At 34.3% G+C, this 22322-nt stretch overlaps 3 protein-coding genes across 7 annotated transcripts; 1 reads left to right on the forward strand and 2 right to left on the reverse strand.

Moving 5' to 3' along the window:
- The first annotated feature begins 455 nt into the window (after positions 1 to 455).
- On the forward strand, positions 456 to 7987 carry LOC117906538 (PHD finger protein At1g33420). Its single transcript, XM_034819581.1, has 5 exons — positions 456 to 964; positions 1509 to 1635; positions 2483 to 2698; positions 6238 to 6846; positions 6931 to 7987. Exons 1-5 carry the CDS (start codon positions 637 to 639, stop codon positions 7868 to 7870), a joined length of 2220 nt encoding a protein of 739 aa, XP_034675472.1. The 5' UTR covers positions 456 to 636; the 3' UTR covers positions 7871 to 7987.
- LOC117906539 (vacuolar protein sorting-associated protein 9A-like) lies at positions 880 to 16013 on the reverse strand. 5 transcript variants are annotated; one of them, XM_034819584.1, is made up of 7 exons: positions 15814 to 15993; positions 14124 to 14311; positions 12298 to 12468; positions 9494 to 9673; positions 8894 to 9203; positions 8141 to 8431; positions 880 to 978 (listed from the first exon to the last, which is right to left on the reverse strand). In XM_034819584.1, the coding sequence occupies exons 1-6, from the start codon at positions 15872 to 15874 to the stop codon at positions 8157 to 8159; spliced, it is 1185 nt and encodes a 394-aa protein (XP_034675475.1). In that variant the 5' UTR covers positions 15875 to 15993; the 3' UTR covers positions 880 to 978; positions 8141 to 8156. The 5 variants fall into 5 exon arrangements, with proteins under 5 accessions (XP_034675475.1, XP_034675474.1, XP_034675476.1 ...); XM_034819583.1 differs by lacking the exon at positions 880 to 978 and adding an exon at positions 6119 to 6566; XM_034819585.1 differs by lacking the exon at positions 880 to 978 and having other exon boundaries at positions 8099 to 8431; positions 14124 to 14271; positions 15814 to 16013.
- A 1282-nt stretch (positions 16014 to 17295) lies between these two features.
- On the reverse strand, positions 17296 to 19829 carry LOC117905867 (B2 protein-like). Its single transcript, XM_034818725.1, has 5 exons — positions 19514 to 19829; positions 19205 to 19305; positions 17883 to 17966; positions 17669 to 17779; positions 17296 to 17530 (listed from the first exon to the last, which is right to left on the reverse strand). The coding sequence occupies exons 1-5, from the start codon at positions 19827 to 19829 to the stop codon at positions 17489 to 17491; spliced, it is 654 nt and encodes a 217-aa protein (XP_034674616.1). The 3' UTR covers positions 17296 to 17488.
- Between the last annotated feature and the right edge of the window lie 2493 nt (positions 19830 to 22322).

Consider the following 22322-nt stretch of genomic DNA (forward strand, 5'->3'; position numbering starts at 1 on the left):
GTTTAATATGAATTTATAAATTTGATTTATAATTTTTTTTTTTTACGTACGCAAGTTAAATTCTTACCTTTTTTTTATTTTTTGAATTTTTCATGTAATATAGTTATAATTTGTATGTTATTACTACTACACAAATTTTATAATAATTAATTAATTCAATTCAATTCAAATTAAACTTAACAATCAAGATAAGTAAAAAGAAAGAATTTTTATTTTTTTTATAAAATATATTTTTAGATATTAAAAAATACTTTTAAACTTCCTATAATTACTCGATGACTCTTTATGGTAATGTTTTAATTTTAAAATAAATATTGTAAAAAATAATCTTGTTCTATTAATAATAATAATAATAATAATAAAAAGTAGGAGAAAATTCTAGAGAATATCGAGAAACCGACTCGAAATTGTGAAGGAAAATCAGAAAATATATATAATTAAGAAAAGAAACCAATCGGATAAAGGGTAGGATACGAACCCGAAAGGAAACGGTAGCAGCGGAACCAAACCCTATTTCACCCAACCTTCTTCCTTCGCCTTCTGTAACTTTTTTCCTACACAGATCTCCACCACTGTAAATTGTTCCTTCCAAACGTCGTCGTTTAATTGGATCCTTAATCTTAATCCATCGCAGCCATGGTTGTGAACGAGAGCAGGCCATTCAAGAGGGCCAAGAGGAGAAGCGCCTCAGATCTCTGCGATTTTCTCAGTTTTCCCTCCGTTTCCGGCGACGGGGACGGTGACTGCTTCATCGAGCAGCCGTTTTGGTCAGCGGTACAGAGTTTCTTGAAGCAGTATGGGCATTCGAGGTTTCCGCCGTCTCTGTTTCCGTCGCTGGTGACGTGGCAGATATTGTTGCGAGTCGGTGATCCGGCAGATGGCGCCGGGGTTGTGTCGCTTGATGTTGTTGAAGAGGACGTTGCCAGATCTAGATCTGTGTACTGCGATCAGTGCCGTGTTGTTGGTGAGTTAGTTGTTCTGTTTGGTTTCCGAGAAAGTGTTAAGAAAAGCAAGATTAGAATTATGAACGTGGGGAGAAACTTTACTGGTTTAGGTTTGTTTGGATACGTAGATTTGTTGAATGTATGTTCGAATTCTATATTGTTTTCTGTGCTGCCAAACATGACAATGATTGAGCTAATATAAGAAAAGGAATTAAAGCTACAAGAAAACGCAGTAAAACTAGTTGTGTCTTAGTTAAGATAGTTAAAATTTTGAATTATTCTGTCTTTTCTTGAGAGAATTAAGGAAAGGAATTGAAAAAATTAATGAATATAGACAAAAAACAAATACAAGTGAAGGAATTAAAACTAATGAACATAAAGACTGTAATATATATGAATCCGAACATTAGGTTTGTATATGACTCCGAACATTAGGTTTGGTTGAGATACTTAAAATATATGAGTTTTGAGTTTGGAATTTTCTGTTGTTTTCCTAGCAGCCAAACATGGTTAGCAGTGTTAATTTTTGCAACAAAGTGTCTAAATGTTTTTGGTTTTGAAAAGGTTGGAGTGGTCATCCAGTCTGCCGAAAGCGATACCATTTCATAATAAGAGCAAATAGTAATCCTATAAAAGGATCCCACAGGGCATGCACGAAGTGTGGGAATATGACATATTTGTCCGATTCAAGGTGAGAAATTCAAATTTATAATCTATGTACATACCATATATTACATACATGTATGCTTACACACACATGATGCATGCATGATTATATAGCATCATATTTATATTGATATTTGATTAACAAGAATAACTATAGAATTATTAATTAAATATATCTTTAATAACTACTTTAAATGCAAGTCCCTTTTTGTTATGTTTGTAATATTGAAACAAGGGTATGCAATTGGATCACCATTAGTTAATAATACTAATTTATGTAAAGCAACTTGTTAGGTTTGGGATTTACTTTGTTTGGAATCTCCTTGTAATTGTGGATATGCTATCTTTGTGTGCTGCAAGATGAAATTTGAATTAATAACATATACGCATAGCATATATGCATGCACATGATGTTTGTCTGATGGTATAATATTATGCTTATATTGATATTCAATTAGGGAGGATATTTGTATGATTATGAAATTGAATAAGTTTGTATTAACTACTTTAAATGCATGTGTCCATGTCCCATGTTTGAAATATTGAAACACAGGCATGCAATCAAATTACTATAAGTTACATTACGTAAAGTGACTTGTTAGGCATGGTTGGTGATTACTCAGTTTTAGTTCTCCTTGTAATAGTGGGCTAGAACTTAAAAAACCATCCTCAAGACGTATAAGGTGGCAGATGGAACATCCCTTGGTGGGTTAGGCTTATGAGAAACACACTACGTACCATGCCTATATGGTGATTGAAAAGTATACTTTTGGAATATAGTTTTCCTGCATGTATTTATTTGACACGTTTGTGCATCCTTTAATGTTACATTTCTAAAGATGATTGATTTGACACCCCCCACCTCTTCTCAGGTGCAAGTTGTGCAACACTGCACTTACTGTAGATGATCTTGAAGATTGGGTTTATCATCAATTTGAGGATACAACCCATCTGTTACATGGTGTAGTTCATTCAAATGGCTATGGTCACCTTCTTAGAGTCAATGGCAGAGAAGGCGGCGCTGACATTCTTTCTGGATTTGATATCATGAACTTCTGGGATAGGCTGTGTAAAAGGCTAGCTGTCAGGTTTGAATGCTTATTCATCCTTGCCACATTGGTTTTCACTAGATTTATGGGGAAAATGACATGCAAATATTTTAAAACATCCATGACAACTAATTCTATTGTTTTGACTACTTCTCGGTATGATTATCTGGTGTTTCTTCTCTTATCTATTTGCAACCATTGTTGCTCGTTAATCATCTTTTGAGATCAAGATTCCCGGTTTTTTCTTTCTTTTATTGCTTTTCCATTCTTTATCTGGTCCACAGTGGTTCATATTCAAGTTACTAAACAAGGCATACTTCTTCAAATCCCTGAAATTATTGTTTCTTTCCTAATCTCTTTTAATGCTGGACCAACAAGGGTTGGACATTGTATACTATTGTACGGTTGCAATGCTACTACAACAATACTATAGATTGTAAAGAATTATTTTGCTGAGTGATGAAAAATCCAAAATAAGAAGGGGAAAAAATCTCCCAAAAATATGGGGAAAAAGAGTTGAACAGAGGTGGAGTGGCAAGAAGAAAAGAACGGAAAAAAGAAAGAAAAAAGGGAGTCAAACAGAGTTGGAAGAAAGAAAAAATATACAAAAGTATGAATGAAAGAAAAGAAGGAGAGAGAGAGAGAGAGGAGAGGAGAGGAGAGAGGGAGACAGAAAGAATGAAAGTTAAACAGCATTGTTGGAAGATACCATACCCTGACCCTTGCTGGGGAGACTTACCATTCTCTTATTTAGAAAATCATGGTCTCCTGCAATGATCAGACAGAGTTTCAGTTTTTTGAAATAAGAGGGACAACGTTCCATAGTGAATCGGCAATTGTATCCTTTGATTCATGTAACCTGACCCAATTATTTTTAATTCTTTTGTTTTCCATAAAACTAGGACATGACCTAGTTTGGAGTGTTCAAGTAATTCTTTTTTTTTTCCTCCTGATGTTGTAAAAGCATCTGACCCTTAGGTTTGGGTTTGGAGTTAGACTGTTGGTTTGCTCCATTAATTAGTGGTAGTACCACTGGCTTACAAGACTTAACCCTAAAGAGATATATTTTTCTTTCATTCAAAAATATTTTGTCACTCCTTGCTATGTTTATTTATTTTATATTTGTGGGTTGTTTGTTGCGTTAGAGTCTCTGGATGGTGGTTTTGGGTTTGGTTTGATTTTCTTCTTGTGTTAGTGGCCTGGTTTATTTTTAGAGAACACTTCCACTTGGGAATGTCATGCCTGTGTAGTGGCAGAACCAAAAGGTGATGTTTACAGAAGAATTGCCTAGTGTTATGGAGCAAAGTGGGGATCCAAGCAAGACGATAGTTTTGATCCAGAATAATTTTCTAAACAGGAAAGATAGAGTAGTGGAACACTTGTGTTGTCAATGGCAGGAGTGTTTAGGCAACTAGGTGAAGTGTAGTTCCCTCTCGACAGACTATTGCCTCCTTGACTAAAGTTAATAGTATTACTCTTAAGATGGATTTTTGAGGACAAGTGGGAGAGTTCAGAGATGATATGGAACCTTATTTATTTCTATTTCTCCTTTTTGGCCTCTACTATTATAACTTTCAAGGGCACTTCTCAGTGTTATTATTGGAATTTGGTGTGTAGATCAAAAAGATTAAAGAAGCTAAGCAAAGTGCAATGCTTCTGGTGTCCTTTTTGTAGGAGATGTATTGACCCCTATACAGTGTAGTCTCACTTTTCTTTATATAGTTTCATGCGGTGCTACATCAATGTACATGTCTAGTTAGTGTTTTGGAGAAATCTTATCCATCTCTTCTTTAGATCTGATTATGTATATTCCTCATCCTTTACCTCTATCACACCGCTGAACGGAGTGGAGATGAAATCAGATGATAATTATTGATCCAGAATAATTTTCCAAGGTCTAAATATAGACCTTGGAACATCTGTGTAGAACCCTAAATTTGACCGGTCTGATATGATGTGCGCCTATTTACATGACCTTTGTTTTTAATTTTGCTGTTATTATTATTATTATCATAACAATTTGAAGGATTCTCAAGTGATACACACCTGTCTTATGAATGGGGTTAGACAATAAGTGACGTGTAACCGCCTCTCGGGAGATTATTGCCTCTTTGATGGGAAGTTAATAGAATTGCTTAAAAAGTCTGGGTCTTTTTTGGGTTAGAAGATGGTTAGAATCCTAAAATTTTAAAATATGCTGGGGTGCTAGGGGTCGCTTTTCCTTGGTTTTCTGTGTACTTTTTAAGATTTTTTTTTTTAATGGGTCTGTTTGGCTGTGCTCTTCGTCCTGCTTCCTTTTCCCAATTCAGCATCTCAAATTTAAAAATTGCTACAATACCAAATTGGTAAATTGATTTCCCCTTTTATATAATGTCATACTTAATAGTTTTATTTTTATTTTTCTCAATTTAGTCCAAATTTATTTCTTACCACTGTGTTGCTGGAACTTTCTGCCTTGGGTTTGAAGGTTTTAACTATCTACTGTTACTGTGTTGGTTTGTTACTACTGTTTTTAAAAATATTATTAAATTTTTTGTATGTAACTTCTGACCAAACTGCAACCTATGCGGAGTATGCGTCTGATTGAATCTTCTGACATTTGTTTAATTAGTATTAAAAATGGTCATTATCATGTTATGCCAAATGTGATTATGAAAAATGAAAATTAAAAAATTATTAAAGCATGTTCGCCCGAAAAAATCTTTGATAATTTTTATCATGTGATGGCCATGCTTTTGCCCTCCATACTAAAGACAAAGCAATTTATTGATGCTCCACCACCCCTTCTACCTGCTTTAGAAAACACTTAATGTGTCACCAACTTATTTTCCTTTCCCTTTTGACTGTTTCAATCGCTCATTGCAATTCATATGCGTGCACCAATTAGATAAAGGAATATTTACTATGATTTGAGTATAATTTTTCTATTAATATATTTTGTTTGAAAATCTGTTATAATAAAAACAGTATAATTTGTTAGAATTAATTTGAAGAACTTTGAGGAGTTTTTATGTTTTGAGCTAATTCTTACAAACTGTTCTCAAAGATAAATTAAAAACTTTTGTAATAATAAGATTGATAGATAAAGATAAAAAAGTTGATTTCAAAAATTGATTTTGAAAACCTTATTATTTTTTTCTTATAGTTTATTTGTTATTTTTTATTTCAACATATAATTATAAAAAATTGAGAAAAATGAGGTAGGAAAAGTTGTTAAGCTTGAAAATGCTTATTATTGTTTGTATAGCGCGTTCTTTTAGCGTGTGATTAGGGGAAAGAAAATTAAAATCAAGTGTGTAAAAATTTATATTTATGAATTTGTTGGATCCAAACCCAATCCTAATTGGGTTTCACCACTATCATTTTTTCAATTGATTGGCCAGTGGATATTTTTACATGCTGATCGATTGACATACATTATTTAAGCTTTAAATAAACAAGTATTGTTTGGAATTCATCACGACCCAAGCCTCCAAATATAAATTGTAAAATTTGTAATAATACTGGCAATTCGTTCATGCATATTTCTCCATTTTTTGAGTTTGGCTTGAGGATTAAAACCTACTTCATTTGAGCAGGAAAGTAAGCGTGATGGACTTATCAAAAAAATATGGAACCGAGTACCGCCTACTTCACACGGTTGCCAAAGGCCAAGTGTGGTACGGCCACTGGGGCTATCAATTTGGAACCGGGAGCTATGCTCTCACCTCAGACGCTTACCAGAATGCAATCCACACCCTCTCCAATATCCCCCTATCCACATTCTTTTTCCAAGGCCGAGGTCCCCGAACCCACCTCCATACTCTAATCGCATTCTACCAGTCCTTAGCCGAAACCGAACTCCGAACATTGAAGGACCTCTTCTCCTTTTTGTTGAACCGCATCAGCGAACTCAATACAGCAAAATCTGAGGACCAAACATCGAGCCATTGTAAGAACCTGCTATGTGCTTGGACAAGGAATGATGTGGAAAGGGTGGAGCAGTGTATGGTTAAGGTGCTAGTAACGTCAGCCACTGCTGAAAAGGGCAAGTGGGTGAGTCGGCGCACTCTCAAGGGCGCTCTTTACAAGGCGGCCTCTCCCGAGCTTATCGATTACTGCCTTAAACATCTAGGAGGAAGGGTGACAGGCGATGGCATGGTAGTTCGCACCCGTTACAATCCTAATTCTAATGCGGTCGAGTTCAGGTAAAAGCCGGATGATGATCTTTCTCTTTTCCACTCTTTACCGCAATATTTTTTCGCTAATCATTATCTCCCTAATGGTAACAGGATTGAGCCACAGAGCTGCATAAACAACAGCATTAGGGTAGACGGCTTGGACTCAAACTCAAGCCTTCCATCCAAAGGGCAAGTTATTGATGATCTAAGATATTTATACAATTCCATACTCAACCCCCAGACCATGGTGACCTACAGACCTAAGGCGACAAGGGAATTGGTGGTTGAATCGGCTAAGAAGCTTCTAGACTGCAAGCAGTTCATTAAGGACTACAAGGTCGAACGAGTATCAGTTAAAAACCCCTTTGCAATCCACCTCTGGTGTCACGTGGAGCTTGAAGATTACTCCCAAGATTACCACTTCCCTCCTCCGGAACTTCTTGTACTACCAACAAACGCTACCATAACTGATCTAAAACGTGAAGCTACAAAAGCCTTTAAGGAAGTTTACGTTGTCTTTAAGAGGTTTTATATTCAAGAACTCCCTGACTTTGGCCGCATAGAAGGCAGTGTGACTTTGAACCTTTTGTTTGGATCAAGAGGGTCTGTCCGGATCCGAGGAAGATGCAATGCAAAATATGGCCTTGGCCGGTTTCAGGCAGAGAGGGGTACAGAGACCTGGATAGTTGACTGCATCTGTGGGACTAAGGATGATGACGGTGAAAGAATGTTGGCATGTGACAAGTGCAGTGTATGGCAGCATACGAGGTGTGTAGGGATTGAGAATTCCGATGAAATCCCTGCAAAATTTCTATGCGAGAGATGTTTGGGCTCTTGTTGCGCGGAAACCAAGTGTTCCAGTGGAAGTAGTAGTCCTAGGGGGGAGGGGGTGGAGGCAGAGTATGAGTGTCTCATTGACGGGGTGGAATCCAGGATTTTGAAAAATGAGGCTAATACTATTTTACCATCTGGAAGAACTTGCAGAGATGAAGTCAAAGCAAAGGGTCTAGGACTCGTATCCAGGATGTGTATGACATTTGGTGTTCAGTAATTGTGTACATCGTAGCCTAGTTTTGTTTTGCATGTGTTCAGGACTAGTCATCCTGGGATTTTGTTTTGTATGTTTTGTATATACAACAAAAGATTTAAAAAAGGGAAAATTTCATCATAGCTGGGGATTGTTGTCTTATTATTTTGTTAATATTGGCTAATATACAAGTGATCGGTGTAATAAGTAATTATGCATTCTAGGTTTTTATCTAATTAAGCAGCTGAGAAATCAAGAAATTTAAAGCAAATAAACTATAAAATTGTGACTTACAAATTTGTACCAGTCTCTATTCTCCTCTTTTGTCATTGACATTTGTAGTTCTTCCTTCTGGCTGAGGTGGAGAGGTATGGGTCCCTTCTGAAAGGGGAACCAAAACTGGGGTTTCTGTTTTGGACATAGAAAGGCGTTTAACAGCCCTGCACAGATTAGTGTACTTTGTAACAACATCCTTGTACAAACTGAGCAATGTCTCTACATCTCCCACAGTGAGTTCACCAGCCTCTGCTTCCATAAAAGGATAGTTTGACGTACCTGCCATCATCAAGTGATTCACCGATATACCTATCCAAATGATGTATAATGAAAGCTTGCATAAATATTCAAGGCTATGTTTGATTTTTGGAAAGTTCTAAAAGGGAAAACAATGCTAAAGAAAAATATTTCTTTAAAGAAAATGATTTTCTCATATTTAGTTTTTCATGAAACATATGAAAAAAAAAAAAAACAAATATAATTCAAATTAGTTAGAAGTTTAGATATTTTTTAATTATTTATTCTTTATATAGATGGGCAAAGTAGGTGAAATTTATTTGAAAAAGCATATAAAATAATTTATTACCTACAAATCCATTTTTTTTTTATTTTACTTCATTTTTCTTTTCTTTTCTTTTTCCCCTATTTTTTTCTGAACTTTCCAAGAACCAAGATAGGGTTAAATACTCCTAAATCATTGGAAAAGCTTGATATAGAAAGATGTTTTTAGATGAGAGAAAGCAATAACATTTTGGCAAGCTTGAAACTCACCTCTTGTGTCAGTTTCTCTAAACCACATTCTTCTTGAAGGACCAGGATCCATCTGCCCTGCCAAGGTTGCAGTTCGATCCAATGCTGGTAAGGGTTTAACTCCAGCTGCTTTATGGGCCTCTCTTGCTGCTTCCATGCTCTCCTGAAATTCAACTGCATCCATGGAAAGAGACTTTGCATCTAGGTCAACAATAAATGACTTGGCAGAGACCAGATTTGTGAAATAATAAGCCACTTCTGACACAAGCTTCTCCTGCCTCCGATACAGCTGGATGAATTTGAGGTTTGAATGCAGCTGAGGAGGATTCGCCTATCAATGTGGTTTCAATAATTTAGCAAAATTTAAAAGGGACTTGTAATTAATTAAATATTCTTCAATTATTAAATTGCATGACATGAGAGGGGGGAAAAATTAAGGGTTTTTGGTGAGAAAAAGGTGAGAAAAAGGTGACATTACAATCTATAATATAACAAAAATTAATGCAAAATAGGAATATATATATACATATGTGACAGAAGTTCATTGTTTTAAAGATCTACGAAAAATAAGATTTGAAAATTGATGATCAGCAGAAGAGCTTATTACCAATGAGAGCTTGCCTTGATCGTGACATATATTAGAACAGGAAGAAAATCATCAGCTCCAGCTAGAATATGATTTTCTGACATTGCTGCGTTAAGCAGCAAATTGTTTATGACCCTGCAGCAATTCAAAATGCAAAGAAGCTTCTCCCGAGGAGCCTTGAAAGCATTGACTTTCTGCAATTCTTTCTCTGCAAGCTGGGGGAAAGAGGAAAAAAGAACAAAGAAAATGGCTACTCTTTTAGACACAGATATCTTGATTATAAACAATTTTCAACAAACAAGGATGGAAACTTCACATTGGAAAATACAATCAAGAGATCACAATACATAAAGGGATTGCCTAAAGCACTTCAGCCACATACATGACCTCTGTCAAATAGAATTTTCTGGATTGGTAGCAACAAGTACATGAATATGTCCTCAAAAGCATTGCACCATACAAAAGGAGACAACCAGGATAAAGTAACGGAACCATCCAAGACTCTAAGGTCTTTAGAAAGTGTTAGTTGATTATTTTATAAGTTGTTTTCCCCTTGATGAAGCTCTGAATAACTGAATTATATTAGATAATTTATCATCTCAGATCTAAAGCAGTTGAATAGATACAACTGAGAAAGGTAAAAAACAAAACTAGGTTACTTTGAGTGATGTTATATTTATAACACTAGAGAGAGAGTGGAAAATGGTTAAACCATGGTAGTGGAGCAAGTTAGAAATATCTTTGCTCTGTCCTTTACATTAAATTATTTTTTTCTAATTAGTGATTAATAACAGTGTAGTAGATAAGGCAGAAAGGAAAAGCAGTCCAACGACTAATAAATCCAACCATCACTTAGAATGTATATCATGCTCCAACAGTAACTACCTCTAACTTCAAGAATAAATTATGTCAGCCAAATCTCCACATAAATGGTGGTGGTTCATGAAATTTAACTTTGTATATGCTATAAGCTTATGCAAAGGAATAGCAGTCCTATAACTAATAAATCCAACCATCACTCAGAATGTATATCATGCTCCAACAGGAACTACCTCTAATTTCGAGAACAAATTATGTTGGCCAAAACCTTGACATAAATGATGGTGATTCATGAAGTTAAACTTCGTATAAGCTTATAGAAGGGACTAAAAAGCCCTAGCATCTATCACATAGCTCCATATCATCTTTCTTCAATTTTCTTTCATTACATTTTACAAAATTTCTTTTCAAGAAGATTGCTCAGGATAAGCTAACAGGGGGGGCTAGGCACCGAGGAAGAGCATGAGATGAGCTGAGAGCAAGAGTTCTGTGCAACTGTGCCTTCGTGTATGAAGCAAAAGAATGAGAAGAACTTTTATGGTTTCTACTAGTTGAAACTTCAGTTAAAAAATAGTTCATGAACTCTTTATTTGAGTAGTTCGTAGATCAATAAGAAATGGGAGGCCATCCTTTCTAGGTTTCATCAAGTTCTAAGGAACTCCTTTTCCTTTTTCTGTTGTTTCTAAGCGATCCTTGTATAAATCCCACTATCCCAGGCTTGTGCCCACTTTTAGCACTTGTTTTTATAACATCCTCTTTACTCATTAAAGGAAATAGTAAAATAAAATAAGCTGAGAGTGAAGAGCTATTCACCTTGTGAAAGCTCAAGATGAGCTAAGAGGGAAGAAGTCAACCCACTGGGAGAGCTTGGGATGAGCTGAGAATGGAGAGCTTAGCACCTCCAGAGAGCCAAGGAAAAGCTGAGAGGGGAGAGCTTGACACCTTGGAAGAGCTAAAGAACAAAAGCTCAAATCTTATTGCCTCTTCCCTATCCAAGTTCTTGGGAACTTGAGTTCCTGCCACCTATTCCCCAACCAAGCTCTTGGGAGCTCAAACTTCAACTAACCCTTGCCTAGAAGAGATCCTAGGAGCTTATTTTGGAGCTAAGAGGTTTACTTTGGAGGTAAGATCTCTAAAAGAAATGAGAATAAAGAACTGGGAGAGCTCAAAGACATCTGGAAATTCTGTGTATGAAGCTCACCTTCTTGTTCCCAATTCTCCATGCTTTGGTTAATAAGCCTACACATTAAAAAGGGCTCAGGATGATCTAAGAAGGGAGAGCTAAGTACCTCAAGAGAGCTTAAGATGAGCTCAGAAAGGAAAGTTACTGCAACTGTGGAGAGTGCAAGATGAGCTTAGGAAGGAAAGTTCAGTATCTTGATGAAGCTCAGAATGAGCTGAGAAGAGAAGAGAGCTTGACGCCTTGGAGAGCTCAGGATAAGCTGCGAAAGGGGAGCTTGACACTTCCAGATGAGTTCAGGAGGGAGAGCTTAGCAACCCTAGATAGCTTGGACATTCAATCTGGGGTTAAGTGCTTTGACTGGAGTCTTAGTGCTTGGAGCTTGGGCCAACCATCATAAGTTGTATATTGCTACCCCAAACTTAGGCGGTCCAACAAATTGAACACCTAGACATGCACACAAGCACCCAACATTACACCAGTTCATGTCACATTAAAGAATTAATATCATCTTTTCAAGAGTATAGCTATCTGCAGAATTGTAAACAAAGAATTTAATCATACCATCATAGGGCTAAATAATTTCCTACATTAACTTAGTTGATTATGTGGATGCAAGTAATGACAGGAGTAATTTTGTCAATTCTTACAACAAAAAAATTGCATGATTGAATGTACAATCTTAACCATACACTAAGTATATGGATTAAACAGACAAAAATATACAAAACTTAACTGCACACTAACCCCACCATCAACCAGATAAAACAGAACTACTGAGAAAAATACAGCATCACAGTTAAACAAACTTTTCAAGGAAAACAGAGGAAGCACACATACCAGCCATGAAGCTTCATTCTGAAGTACTGCAGGTATATCCAAATGCTCAGGCCTCAAGAAGTTTTGTAGCAAGCTTATTTTTTCTGAAATTTCCTGGTCAGCCTTAGCATCCTCAGGAGAAGCCGCAAATGTGCGAGAGAACAATTTTGTCATAACATACTTCTCCAAACCCTGCAGTATAGGTAGAGAATATGATATGCAAATTTCACATAATAAACAAATTTAAATTTGCAGAGTAATCATTATATTTCCACAAGCCCTTTGTACCATGCCAAAATAAGCATACTTCCTCTCAAATGCCAATATCTTCCCTTATATGGAAACCTAAAGGATAGCATTCCATGGATTTCCAAAAAAGGGAAAAGTTGAGAAAAAAAAAGAAGAAGAAGAAGAAGAACATCTTCTCATGTCTTTAGTACTGCTCACTATTCTATCTTGACAAGGCCAATACATCGATCACATCAGCATGCCAATGTTGTACTACCACTCTCCAATCATCTTATGCTATATCCATACTTACTACTCGCCTATTAAAAGTTAAAATAAGTATGTTTTATTCACGAAAGGAAAACTTTAAATTCATATCACTTTTAGGAAGTTCCCTTGCTTTGTATGTAAAATTAAGACAACTTTCACCCTTTCCCTCTATCAAATTATTTCAACAGTTTATTCCAACCAAAATCTCCAATGAAACTCTTCATCAAGGAAAAGCTTTTAGTCCATCTCGATTTAACTTGAGTAAGAAATACTTTTCTTTAGAGATTCTCAAATTGAAGATTTCTAATTATCATATTTCAACACCTTCATCTACTTTATTTGCATTCTTATCAAGGATCATGCATGCATCATGGGTAATGAAGAATTGTCAACGAGAACATTTAGCATATTGAGAGAGATTCACCCATGAAGATAAGAGAGAGAGTGAAAACTGTTTGAATGGAAGTTTTTAGTTATTAAAAATTTAAATTCTCCTTTAACAAAATATTACCATGTCAGGGAGATTTGTCAATCCATAGGAAATGGAGAGAGAACTTATTGGAATGGAAATTTTTAGCTATTAAAATTTTAGAACTTTTCTATAGTTAAATAACTTACTATTTTATATACCTTTATAGTTAACTGATTTATTGCAAGGTGGCACAACTTGTGTGGATGGTTTATCCATAAGTAGCCTAGAGGTGACAGATTTCAGAGGCCTAAAAAGTTTGCAGACCAGGAAAGGCCAGGCCTGGAACATTTGAAAACTGGGCTGTGGGTGCAGCCCTGCTACCTTAGCCAGCATTGGCTCGAGGCCCACTTGGGCCATGCCAGGCCAGGTTGGGTCAGCCCACTGCCCAGCCTTTCCTTTTTAGAATTTTTTTGAATTTCATTTTTTTGGGCTTTTTTTTATTTAAGATAGTAAATTTTGAAATCTAAATTAAATTTTGAGACAAACTAGGCCGTAGGCATTGGAAACATGCTTTCCTTTGTAATCTATGGAATTGGCCTAGGTTGTTTTCAATTTCTGGTCCGTCTTAGGTTGTAGATTTTGTGGATTGGGTGGGTTCATTCTGAGGGGGACATAGTTTTTTTGTTAGACCATCTCCTTTCGTTTGCACTTTTAAGCATTTGTTGTATACTCCCTGTATACTTCAAAGTGCTGTTTTGGCACTTTTTGTTTATATTACACTTTTGCTTTACTCACCAAAAAAAATATTTCCACTATTTTAAACAAGCTCCGAGCAGACCACTTTCTGTCATGCCAATAATAATATCATACATGATCAACAAGATTAAAGAAATGTGCCCTAAATGCATAGTCCATGTGAACCACAGAATATAAATACCTCAATTGCAGAGTCTATTTCTTCCTCAGTTGCCCCAACCCATAACGGATGGTCCCTTATAACATCTTCCATTGTTAAAAGGAAGTCTTGCAGCCTCTTGCCATCATTTTCTGGGCTGGGCGCATAGAATGAAAAAGAAACAATAAAACTGCAAGAGAGTATTTTTTCACCAGTTATTACCGTCATACCTAATGTATGAAAAATTCAAAAGCTTACAATACAAAAATAAATAAATAAACTGATAATAGGCATGAAAACAATTGGGTATCTATCTGTTCATAATACCTATCACACTACAGTATCAATTTCCTTTGAAATCAAAACATTTTGTACAATGTGTGTTGCCTATCTTGCAGTGGTGGATATCTATAACATCATTATTTTCTCACCACAGATGTCATCATAAATTTGTCTTCCCACTCAATATCTAAACATCAAAAACTGAAAACTTCTCTCTTCTCTACGATTTAAATAAAAGCAAATAAAAAATAAAAAATAAAAACAGAAATTCAAGAAATCAAATCATACACAATAACATTGCAGAGAGAGACTTAAAAAACATTGCCTAGTTGAGTCATGATCTTTGACCAAACAAAAGAATGGTCAAACGAAATCTCAATGAAAGATCAACCTTGTATCCATCCAACAAGCATGTGATAATCAACACTCAATCTTCAGTATCTGAATCAATCCAATAAGGCTATCCAAAACCCATTCAATCTGGTGTATGCTGAAAAAATTTAAAAATACAAAACATTGACTGCGAGAAACAAGGTTGAGATACCAGATTTTCCAAAACCACTACCCTTGGTTTTGCCACTGAGGGAAGTGAACAAAACGAGACTGTGAATCAAAAATGCCTCATGTTGTTTTTCTCCTCAAACAACGATGAGAAATCAAGTTAGATCAAATTAGGGCACTGGAAAATGGAGACTAGAAAATCACAGATTCACAAAAGATTTTTTCTACAACCAAACAGAATATAAGCAAGATAACAGTGCTGAGGCAAGCTTGACACAACAGATTTTCCAAAATTATAACCTTCAGTTACACTGAATAAGTGTAGAAAACAAGACTCCCAAACTAACACAATCATTGCTGTTTTACTCTTCTAACCATGATGTCAGATCAACTGATAAACGGAGACTAGAAAATCAGAATTCATGAAACCTTTTATTTTCTTCTCTATTTCTATCCTTTTCTCCGCAACCAAACACAAGATAAACAAGATAAAAGTGAACAAACAAAATTCCGAATCTAACATGCTTCATGCTCTTTACTCTTCAAACAGAGACGTCAAATCAAATCACATTAGGGCACTGGAAAACGGAGACTAGAACATCAAAGACCTAAAATTCACAAAATCTTTTTTCTTCTCTCTTCCTAACTTTTTCTCCGCACCCAAACAGAACATAAGCACAAGATAAAAGCGCACAAAACAAAACTCCGAATTAACATGCCTCGTGCAGTTTTACTCTTCAAAAAAACGGCGTCAATTTAAATCAATTCAGGACACCGGCATAATGGATACAGAAAAGTAAAAACTAAATAAGAAAAAAAAGAAACAAAAAAAACTTTCTCTTCTCCTTTCTTTGCTTCTCCTGACATTTTCTTAGAAACCAAACGCATAAGTATAAAAAAAATAAAAAATAAAAAAAAGATACAGAGGAACAGAAGGCATTTTCTTCACCTTTTGATGGACCGAACCAGATCGAGAGAAGCTGGATTCCGCATTCTGTCCAGAAAATCATAGAACGTTAACGGCTGAGACGAGGACGCATCCATGAATCGAAACCCTAACCCTAGGCTGTAGAACTCTTTTTCTCTCTAGAATGGAGGCAGTTTCTCTCCCTAGAGATCCTCAGGGAGAAAATTCAAGGACGAAGGAGAAAGAGCTAGAAGACCCGAAGAAGGGAAATAAGAATGTTAGGTTCCGCACGTGACCGCACGTGCCTTTCCCCCAACACCAACCAACCCACCTCACTTCTTTTGCAAGAAAAATCTAATGAAATTTGAACGATTTAATAATGGAACAAACATATGGGACTCTGCTCCAAAAAAATGAGATGAAATACCAAAAAAATGAAACCTCATATGAAATAAAAAATATGAAAATTTATATTTATATATCAATTAAATTCAATTAAAAAGAAGTGAGACTTTATCAAACTTTTTATTTACTTTAAAAAAATAAAAAATAAAAAATAAAAAGATAAAAAGAATTTGTGGGTATGTTTAGAAATTGATAGTGAAAATAATTTTAACATAGAAAATATTTTTCTAATTTCAGAATGGGTTAACCAAATTTTGAATTAAAAATAGTTTTTTAAGAATTTATTTTGAAAATGTAATGTTTTTTAAAAATAAATGTGAGATTTTTTTAGTTATTTTTTATAAAGTGTTCTAAAAAATAATTGAAAATATGGAAATATCATAACTAAAAACATAGTATCTTTGTAAGTAATAATAATAATAATATTTGACGTCATAAAATGTTGTCCAACTTCCAACAATTAAGGTAAAGCCAATTCCATTTCCATACTAAAGAGTGAATTGCCAACAAACGCTGTTGTGGAATGATTTTGGGTAGGCCAACATTGGGCTTGGGCCTAACTTTGGGTTGGCCATCCAAAATTTCACAAAACTTTGAGTCCAATTAAGGTTTTGTTTAATAAGTAAAACAATTCTAAAAAATTGTTTTTGAAAACCGTGTTTTAATGCTTTGTAAAATAAAAATTTATTTAGGAATCTAAAACGTTTTTAACCTATTTTCTACGTTTTTAAATATATTTTAGAAATAACTTTTATATATATAATTATTTTTTAAAACAACTTTACAACTAAAAACGTTTTTTGAAAATACATTTTCTTCTGTTTTTAAGAATAAAAAACTATTTTTCAAATTTGTGGTTGTGTTTTTCAAAGAACCATCAATCAAGTGCTTATCCAAGAAGCACTTGATTTTTCAATGTTTTATTAAAAAAAAATGCATTTTTAAGTTGAAAGTGTTTTTTAACGGACTTTTTACCTACGGGAATCTAACCTATCAACCCAAAATAAAAATATATATATATATAAAAAATAAAAAATAAAAATTGATGATTGAACACATCAAATTAGAGGAGATGAGTGGGGTGGGTAGCCCAAGTTATAGCATTATTGTTCACCATCATCAACGAAATCCACGAATCTATTATGATCAAATTCTCCACTTCTTTGCAAATTTTCAATGTCAAATGGTATAATATGGCTATTTTTTAACCTTCATTTTTTCCTTTTTCCTCTGAGAACAAGAACACAACTAAACAAGTCCATATTTTTCACATAACAATTATGTAACAAAGAGAAATAACAGGGCCTCTGCCTCATGGGTCCTCCTCTTCGAACAAGTCCAGTAATGCAAGTGCCTGCAGTAATACAATTCAAAACATCAAAACCAGCCCAAGAAGGCTTACCTCAGAGTGTCTCAGTATAAACCAAAAAAAGAGATAAAAGTAAACAGCCAAATCCTAGTTTAAAATTCACTTTTTCGGTACAAAATTTACCTCAGGCACAGAGAGCTGCAATCTGAACTTGGGGCCATCATAGTGGTACAAAATGGGCCTAAATGCATCCTCGTCTAGTGGTTTGCATTTCTTCTTGGTTCGAATTCTAACCTGAAATCATTCCATTATTATCACCCTTCATTCACTGTAAGTCTTTCAAAAAATTGAAAATTGGTGAAAATATTTGGATGGGTGAATGGATAAATTTTCCTACCTGGGCTGGAAATCTGGATTCTCCTCTGCACTTCTTGTCTTCCCATGCTGTTGGGTCTATATTTGAGCCCCCAAAGCTCATGGCCTTTGGTTTTTTCACATTAAATATGGTTAGATTCTAGGGCCTATTTGCAAACTATTATCAAAAACACTTTTATATTTTTTTTTTAGAGTAAAAAAAAATAGTTTTTTAACTTTAAAATATGTTTCACAAATTTTAGATTGAAAATAGTTTTGAGAATTTGTTTTAAAAATAAGATTATTTTTTGAAAATACATTAAGTTGATTTTATGTGTTTTCTATAAAGCAATTTGGAAAAAAGAATCACATTGTGAACTTTATATTGTATGTGGAATAGTTCATATTTGAGCTTTCAAAATAAATCTTTCCTATCAATCATGCTAAACACTTTTCAAACACATGGATGGTAACTCGTGGGGTTTTGATTGGACTGCTCAAATTAAGGGACGTTGAATTTAGTTTAAGTTTTAGAGCTCATCTTATAGTGATTTTGGGAAAGCATTAAAAGTATTTTTGAAAAAAAAAAATTAGGTATTTTGATAAAATTTGGAAAACACTTTTGAAAATCTAAAAAGTCACTTGTGTAATTGAAAATTTACTTATAATATTTTTTGAAAAAACACTTTATAAATAAAGTGTTTTTTATAAAAATGCTTTTAAATAAAACATTTTGACTAAAAATGCTTCAAGTAAAAATACTAACATACACACTCTTAATTCGAGATGCTCAACAAGTCGAGGTCTACTCGATTGAATTACATTATGATTGATCTAATTAATTGGCTAATTTGAGTTGTATAAGATTGATGTAGTTGATTTTATCTATGATATTTTTAACTTTAGTTTATACCCAAATTAAAATAGTAAATAAGAGAATAATTCAAAAGATAAATTTCTTTTTCAAAATGAAAAAAAAAATGATAATAGTTACACTCTTGACAATTTTTTTTCTTAAAATTATTTAAAATAGCATATAAGATGAATATTATAATACATGATGATATAAATTATAAATATTATAAAAATATTATATCAAAATTTTCGAATAATTTTTATCAAATATCTGCATTAAAAATAATTACCAAGTCTGTATCCTATAATTAACCTACCCTTTGAAAAGAGAAAAGTCGATAATGTTCAAAAACTCCTTCAATTATTCAGAAAATTGTCAAGGAGGCCACAAATTAAGTTCGAATTTAGTAAGATACAGTATAAATTAACATTTCTCCATCCATGATTGGAAATGGGGGGAAATCAACCCCATTTTCCTGAGAAAATTGCAGAAAGTAAGAAGAAAGGTACCTGGTATACCCCATGCAACTGATGGGCTGTGTAGTTATAGAGGAAAAGTGGTAGTCCTGGGGTTATTGCCCTAACTGAGTCCTTATACTTCTGTGGCAGCCCTGGAAAGAAAAACGAAGCATTAGTTGGAGGAGAAAAATCAGGTGTGTTGCAAATTTTGCATTGAAACTAGTTTTTAAAGAATTTTTATTGAAAACAAGTTGTTTTTTAAAACAAATTTAAGGTGTTTTCGGTTTTTTAAGTGTTGTGAGAAATAAATAAAAATAAAAAATTAATATTTTGAGAACTTTTGTCATCAAGAGAAATCACCAAAGAGCTGGCGGCGAAGATCCTCTTGCATGGTGTCATTGTTGCACACAAAGATGTAGCCCCCAAGGGCCTCATTTCTGGGAAGCATCTCAGATGGGGGCAGTGTCCTGTACCACCTATCAGGCTGGTGAAGATGGAAGTAATGCTGAAGTTTTGTGTCCCAATTCCTCATTGGTTCGTCGATGGGCCGTGTCAGTCGATGGTGATCGTCGTCCGGCCACTGCGTTTGGCCGTTGTGTGCTACCCTGGTGGCCGGAATCCGCCATGTCTGGTACTGACTTGCAGCAGTAGCACCCATGATCAGCTGGTGCGCCATGGGGAGAGAGGCATTGAGAGGGGTGGTACTTATAACTTTAGGCACATTTTTTTGTGGGGTACCCTACAAAAATGGGGAACCTTTTTGGAGTTTGGATTTGAATCAAAGAGACCGCCAATTCTATCCATAAAGGAAGGGTATGGCTCTTAATTTGATTTTGAATTTGGGCTTTTCTCATTGTCCTCATGATTAGTTTTTGTTCATGGAATCTAGCCCAATATCCCCATTTGGTCAATCTATTGCTTTACTTTAGGGCTAAAGAAATAATGGCCCTTAATTTGGGCTAGAATAAGCTTTATTTAGTATTTATGTTAAAATTATATCGTTATCCATGAAAATATTGATATCATTGATGGTTGGATTTTACGGAAATATCTATAAAAATCTTGGTATTGAAGGAAATTTTCATGAAAATTTAAAAGTCGTGAAAAGTTTAATGGATAATTCAATTTTATGGAAATATCCATATAAATATTGACGTGGAAGGAAATTTTTATAAAAATTTGAAAGTCATTAAAATGGTCAGATTTTATGAAAATATTGATAAAAATATTAATATTTTGAAGGAAATTTCTATTAAAAAAAAAAATTAGACTTCATGAAAAGTTCCACCAAGGTTCGATTTTATGAAAATATTGATATTAAATAAAATTTCCATAAAAAAATTAAAAGTTATGAAAATCCATTAAAATGCATACCTTTTTTTTTAAAAAAAAAAAAACTTTGATAAGTGATAAATCGACTAATAATATACATACTAACCTAAATTCTTTTAAAAAAATATTATAAATATGAATTGGAAAATAAAATAAAAATATGTTTGTTAGCCATGTCATGAAATAAAGCTTATAGATGATATTTATAGAGGAGGATAATCAAATATTAGTGAAATATTTGTATCATGTTTTCATCTTTGGCTGCAATTAGGATGATTAGGTCCAACCCAAGTTATCAATTTGACCCCAATGAAATCTTATGATGAAGAAATTCTGAAAGAAAATTGCACAGAAATTAATGAAAAATATCTAATTAATGTTTTATCTAGTTCACATACGAGCTGATTTAAAATGTCTAGAAGACGACATTATGATTTTTTTTTTCTAATTTTTATTTGTTAAAAGTATAATTAATTTGCTCTTGTGGCTACAAATTTTGGTGTAGGTGGGCTTCAATTTGTACTAGAAAACTTGGGCCCATTAGATTTGTGATAACATGAAGCATGCAGAGATTGAAAACATCTCCCTGCATAGGGAATTAGTATTCTTTATTTACGTCGTCATTACTACATAGTATTCTTTACCTGCAAGAATGGCCTACATTATCCTTTTCTTCTTCAACCAAGTAGCAACCTCCATGAAAATGAACAAGAAATTCACGATCCAAATAAGCCATACTGCCTTCTCCACCAGAGCAACCTTCAACAATAAAAGGAAAAAAAAACATCAGAACCAAGAAAAGAATGAATCAAAGAATGTGAGAATGAAAGAAAAATGAAGAAGGGGAAACCTCATGCCAGATGATGATGATGATCATCATCATCATCACTGTCCAGGGAGTCTAACAACTCGATAACGAACACAAACAGATTAACAGCAAGAAGAAGAGCGAGGCAGTGATAGAGTAGCTTCAAGAGAGCAAATTCACTGAGACGAACTCCTCTTTCATTCTCTTCTCGTTCCACCTCCTCTCTAAAGATTAGCACGAAGCTATTTCCCATTTTCAGTATCTGTTTCTTGGTCAACACAAATTATTTTCACTCACTTCCGGGGCAACCAAACAAAGGACCACAGAATAAAGATAACTTTGCTTCTCCAACATTTTCTTGGCAACCAAACAAAGCATTTTGCGGGGCATAATAGTTGAAGAATGTAATTCAAACTTGGAACAGAGAATCAAGAAAGAATTTACTTGATAAAAAATGAGATGATGATAAAATTTTCTTGGAAACCAAACATGGGTATTAGAATTCCAATGGTTCACAGAAATCTTAACGTACCCACGCCAAACATACAATTCGACTCTTTTCGCCATCAACAGAACTGAATTACAAAGACAAGAAGGTATTAAGAAAGATCTTGGCAAAGAGATGAATTTGAGAATGCTTGCACCAAAAGAAAAAAGGAAAAGGTTATCACAGTTTTTCAAGAAAATGTAAAATTGTTGCATTTTCTTGGCAAACAAACAAAGAAAACGGACTTGGTCGCACACAAATTATAATTCAAAAAGATCAATTTAATGATAATTTATTTCACTAAAAATTTTAATGTTTACGGTAAGCTAAGAATTTTGAGATAATAATAATTTTTTGTTCTTTTCTTATGATCTTGTAGACCAAATCTAATCGCAAAGAAATTAATAGATGGTAAGTTCATCAAATCATCATAATGAAGTGTTGCTAAAAAAAATAAAAAATAAAAATGTTATAAGATGAGTATTGGAGGATACTATATTAAAGAACTCTTAATGGCCATTTTTGATATATCTAAACAATAA

This window comes from Vitis riparia, chromosome 18, assembly GCF_004353265.1.
Source record: "Vitis riparia cultivar Riparia Gloire de Montpellier isolate 1030 chromosome 18, EGFV_Vit.rip_1.0, whole genome shotgun sequence".
Classification (NCBI taxonomy): domain Eukaryota; kingdom Viridiplantae; phylum Streptophyta; class Magnoliopsida; order Vitales; family Vitaceae; genus Vitis; species Vitis riparia.

Excerpts from the sequence above, each read along its gene's own strand:
- LOC117906538 (XM_034819581.1), top strand. The coding sequence starts at position 637 with ATGGTTGTGAACGAGAGCAGGCCATTCAAGAGGGCCAAGAGGAGAAGC. Across the intron at positions 2,699-6,237 it reads TGTAAAAGGCTAGCTGTCAG|GAAAGTAAGCGTGATGGACT; the intron begins GTTTGAATGCTT and ends TCATTTGAGCAG. Across the intron at positions 6,847-6,930 it reads TCTAATGCGGTCGAGTTCAG|GATTGAGCCACAGAGCTGCA; the intron begins GTAAAAGCCGGA and ends TAATGGTAACAG.
- LOC117906539 (XM_034819584.1), bottom strand. The coding sequence starts at position 15,874 with ATGATTTTCTGGACAGAATGCGGAATCCAGCTTCTCTCGATCTGGTTC. Across the intron at positions 14,312-15,813 it reads CTGGTTCGGTCCATCAAAAG|GTATGACGGTAATAACTGGT; the intron begins GTGAAGAAAATG and ends TTCATACATTAG. Across the intron at positions 9,204-9,493 it reads TAATATATGTCACGATCAAG|GCGAATCCTCCTCAGCTGCA; the intron begins GCAAGCTCTCAT and ends CCACATTGATAG.
- LOC117905867 (XM_034818725.1), bottom strand. The coding sequence starts at position 19,829 with ATGGCGCACCAGCTGATCATGGGTGCTACTGCTGCAAGTCAGTACCAG. Across the intron at positions 19,306-19,513 it reads TCTTCGCCGCCAGCTCTTTG|GGCTGCCACAGAAGTATAAG; the intron begins GTGATTTCTCTT and ends TTTTCTTTCCAG. Across the intron at positions 17,531-17,668 it reads TGCAGCTCTCTGTGCCTGAG|GCACTTGCATTACTGGACTT; the intron begins GTAAATTTTGTA and ends GTATTACTGCAG.